The sequence below is a fragment of the Myotis davidii genome, unplaced genomic scaffold (genome assembly GCF_000327345.1).
Source record: "Myotis davidii unplaced genomic scaffold, ASM32734v1 scaffold125, whole genome shotgun sequence".
Taxonomy (NCBI): domain Eukaryota; kingdom Metazoa; phylum Chordata; class Mammalia; order Chiroptera; family Vespertilionidae; genus Myotis; species Myotis davidii.
In genome coordinates this window covers 941,269-945,016 of record NW_006299390.1, presented here as the reverse complement: position 1 = coordinate 945,016, position 3,748 = coordinate 941,269, and the positions used below count along the sequence as shown (strand labels likewise).

Sequence of the window (3,748 nt, the reverse complement as noted above, 5' to 3'; positions counted from 1 at the left end):
TTCCCCAGCCACCCCAGCTCCCAGTGGAGACTGGCTGGAAGCAGGTATCTGGGGTTTATTTATCTTCTACAATTGAAACTTTATTGCCTTGAGCGGAGGCCACAGCGGCCAGGGCCAGGGCAGGCGGGAAGCTTGGCTTCCTGGGTCGCTGGGGCAACCAAACCTCCTGCTTGCTCCAGCTCTGTGGCTGCCAGCCACCATCCTGGTTGGGTTAATTTCCATATAGTTGCTCTGATTGGCTGGTGGGCATGGCTTAAGGCATAGCAAAGGTATGGTCAACTTGCATGTTTGTCTTTTATTAGTGTAGATAAGCTAAGTCTACATATGTTATTTTAAAAAACCATAAAACTTTAAAAATATAAACATAGACTGGCAGAAATGAAGACATTTGCTTCTGTTTAGAAAGCATCATTATTATAAAAAGATACAAAGTTTATCATATTAACCTATAAATATGAAGTATCCAAAACTAACAAGTTTGGGTCAAGATGGCAGAAGAGGTAAATGTGGTATTCCCATCCTCCCACAGCCATATCAAAATTATAACTAAACTACAGAACAACCATCATTCAGAGCTGCCTGAAGTCTAGCTGAATGGAAACTCTACAACTAGCAATTAAAAGAAGCCACATGGAGACTGGTAGGAAGGGAGGAGGTGGGGGAATGGTCTGGTCCCACACCCACATGTGAGAGGGATATCTCAGCTGCAGAGGCTTTCCCATACAAATCGCCTGTCCTTCATCACACTTCAAATGTTCCTAATAATTCTCAACAAGCAGCATCTGGCCTCACAGTGACCTATACCTCTCACTAAGCTGCCCCAGGCCCAACACTAGCAGCAGCAGCAGGCCTTGGTTCACAGTTTGGCCTTGCCTGGGTACCTCCAAGTACAGAACAAGTAGCAGCCATGTGCAGCTCACTTTGTACTTCATGCCAGGTGGCTCCAGGCAGAACACAGGTGGTGGCTGGCCTTGGCTTATACTTCCCAGAAGGACCCAGCCAGCACACCCAGTATACAGTTTCAGATCATGTCAAAGCATCACCCAACCACCTCCACATCTACACACTCAAGGGGTGGACACAGCAGGCAACCAGACCCCTTTTGAAATAAGTTCTGCTCTGTGGGTGGGCCCACAGATGATCCTCCATGGTGGTAGCCAGTCCTTGCAGCTTTAAAATTTTAAATTAATACAATCCATTTTGAGATAAACCCACCACAAACTATACTTTCTCAATAACCTCTCATCATCATCTATAGTAATAAAAGCATAATATGCTAATTAGACCAGACAGCCAAACTACCTTCCAGAAGTCCTTCCAGACGAAGCTGGGGCTGTGAGGGCTGAGGCAAGCCGCCATGGCTGCGAGGGTCCAGCCCCTTGCACGAATTTCATGCATCAGGCCTCTAGTTATATTTATAAAACTATGGGTAAAGCCAACACGTCACTGGAAGGATAGTGGGTTTATACTCTGCACTGCACAAACTCAAAGCATTATAATTGATATTTGTGCCTGATTTTTTAAAAGTTAAAGCAAAAAATAATTTCTAATACTAGGATTTTTATACACCTAAATTTAGCACAGTCTGAAAAAAAGCAATCATTACTCACTGCTAAAAACTTAACTTTTTATACAATATCTTCCCAGCATTACAAATCACAAGTTGAATATATTCCCAATGATGTATCCAAGCAATGTATTTAAGCATTATAAATTGAAATGTATTGAAGCATGATTTGTGAAAGATATTACATTGTCTTAGTAAAAAATATAGAATAATCTTTACAGCATGACTATGTAATTGAAATATCAAACAGAAAATTTCAAAAAAACATGTAATTCACTTCCTTCAGATATTATTTTGCCGTAACTACTTTCAAAGCATACCACCAAGACTAAATAGAATCTTGATATTTGAGATGAATATAAAGACCTTTTGAACCTACAAAGTTACAAATACTACTAAACACATCCACTTCAGAAAGATTACTGTGTGCCTATCAGGAAAAAAACATACAAATCCTCATTAAAATCCAGGTGCTAGGTAATTCTCTGCCCACTCAATAGCTATTCAAAGTTTTGCCTGAAAAATTATCAACTGCTTCATCACAGACCTTGCAGCTTTTTAATAGTCAAAACCATGAATGTTAAATCCTTGAATGTCAAGAGTCTAAATGTTTCAGGAACAAATGAAGAAATAAATTCGATAATCTTCTAGGCAAAATGTCAACATGGGATTTGTCACCTAAAAAACAGCATTTCTCCTAGGTATTTCTCCTAGGAAAATGAAAACTTAAGTTCACATAAAAACTTGTACACAAATGTTTATAGTAGTTCTATTCATAATCACCAAAAACTGAAAATGCATATTTCCTTCAATCAGTGAATCAAAAAACAAATAGTGGTACAACCACACAATGGTATTCCAACAAACACAAAGTAACAAACTATGGTATACACAAAAACCTTGGTAATTTTCAAAGGTGGTATGCTGAGTACAAGAAATCAGTCTCAAAAGGTAACAAAAGACAAAAGACAAAACAACAGTAATGCAAAACCAGTTGGGTAGTTGCCAGGGTTAGGAGTAGGGGAGGGGATGTGGGGAGGCATTATTATAGAAGGAGATCATGAGAGAAATTGAGCTATTCTGTACCATGACTGTGCGGAGGTTACATGAATCTATACACAGGTTAAAATTCACAGGCCTATATTTTAAAAAGGCCAATTATACTATATGATAGTTTTAAATATAAATAGCATTTCTAAGAAATCAACTAATTTTACTCACCCACTTTGAAAAGTGTGACAATGTTATAAACAGTCAATTATTAAATAAGTTTGCTCAATAATATTTGTTAATGGTGATAACGTAACAAAAGACAACAAACCAAGTGACTGAAAAATCCTTTAAAACTACTAACTTTGTAATCAAAAGGACTTACCAAGTTCATTGAGACTCTGGGCAGCTTTTGTTATCTCTCTACTACCCCCTTGCAGTTGTCCTTGGAGTCTCTTACTGAGATGCAAGATGCGAATTATTCTCCGAAGCAAATCACAGGCAACCTGTACAGATATCATAATGTTCAATAAGTAGGTAAATCTGGCCCTAGCTGGTATGGGTCAGTGGATAGAGCCCTCGAACTGAAGGGTCCCTGGTTTGTTTCTGGTCAAGGGCATGTATGTACCTTAGCTGCATGCTCGATCCCCAGCCCCGTTTGGGACGCATGCGAAAGGCAAACAATCAATGTGTCTCTCTCACATAGATATTTCTCTCTGTCTCTCCTCCTCCCTATACTCTCTCTAAAAAATATCCTCAGGTGAGGATTAACAACAACAACAAAAAAGTAGGTAAACCTGTCCATTATTTCCAGATGCTACAGATTCGTTGTCTTTTTTTTCTACCACTCAGTAACCTAAATAATCACAACTTTTAAAAATCATCATTTCAAAAACTCCAATTTATCCCCAATGCAGAGAATTTGGGATTGAGGTGCAATGAAACCCAGGGACTCTTCTCTAGGCCAGTGGTCCTCACGCTTGACTTCCTATTAAATTCAAGTTCAAAAAGCTCCAATGCCAGGCCTTAGCCCTGACCAATTAAATCAGAACCTCTAGCAGTGTGAACTAAGCATCATATACCGTATTTGCCGGCGTATAAGACGACTGGGCGTATAAGACGACCCCCTAACATTTCCACTCAAAATACAGAGTTTGTTATATACTCGCCGTATAAGACTACGCCCTCTTC

General features: G+C 39.4%; 1 protein-coding gene across 1 annotated transcript in view; it reads right to left on the bottom strand.

Annotated features, from left to right (window-relative positions):
• COG5 (component of oligomeric golgi complex 5) overlaps positions 1-3,748 on the bottom strand; it is a 183,936-nt gene that overhangs the window by 155,731 nt on the left and 24,457 nt on the right. The window contains exon 6 of the mRNA XM_006774876.2: positions 2,943-3,063. Within this exon, the coding sequence (XP_006774939.2) occupies positions 2,943-3,063 (121 nt within the window). The remainder of the gene's footprint in view (positions 1-2,942; positions 3,064-3,748) is intronic.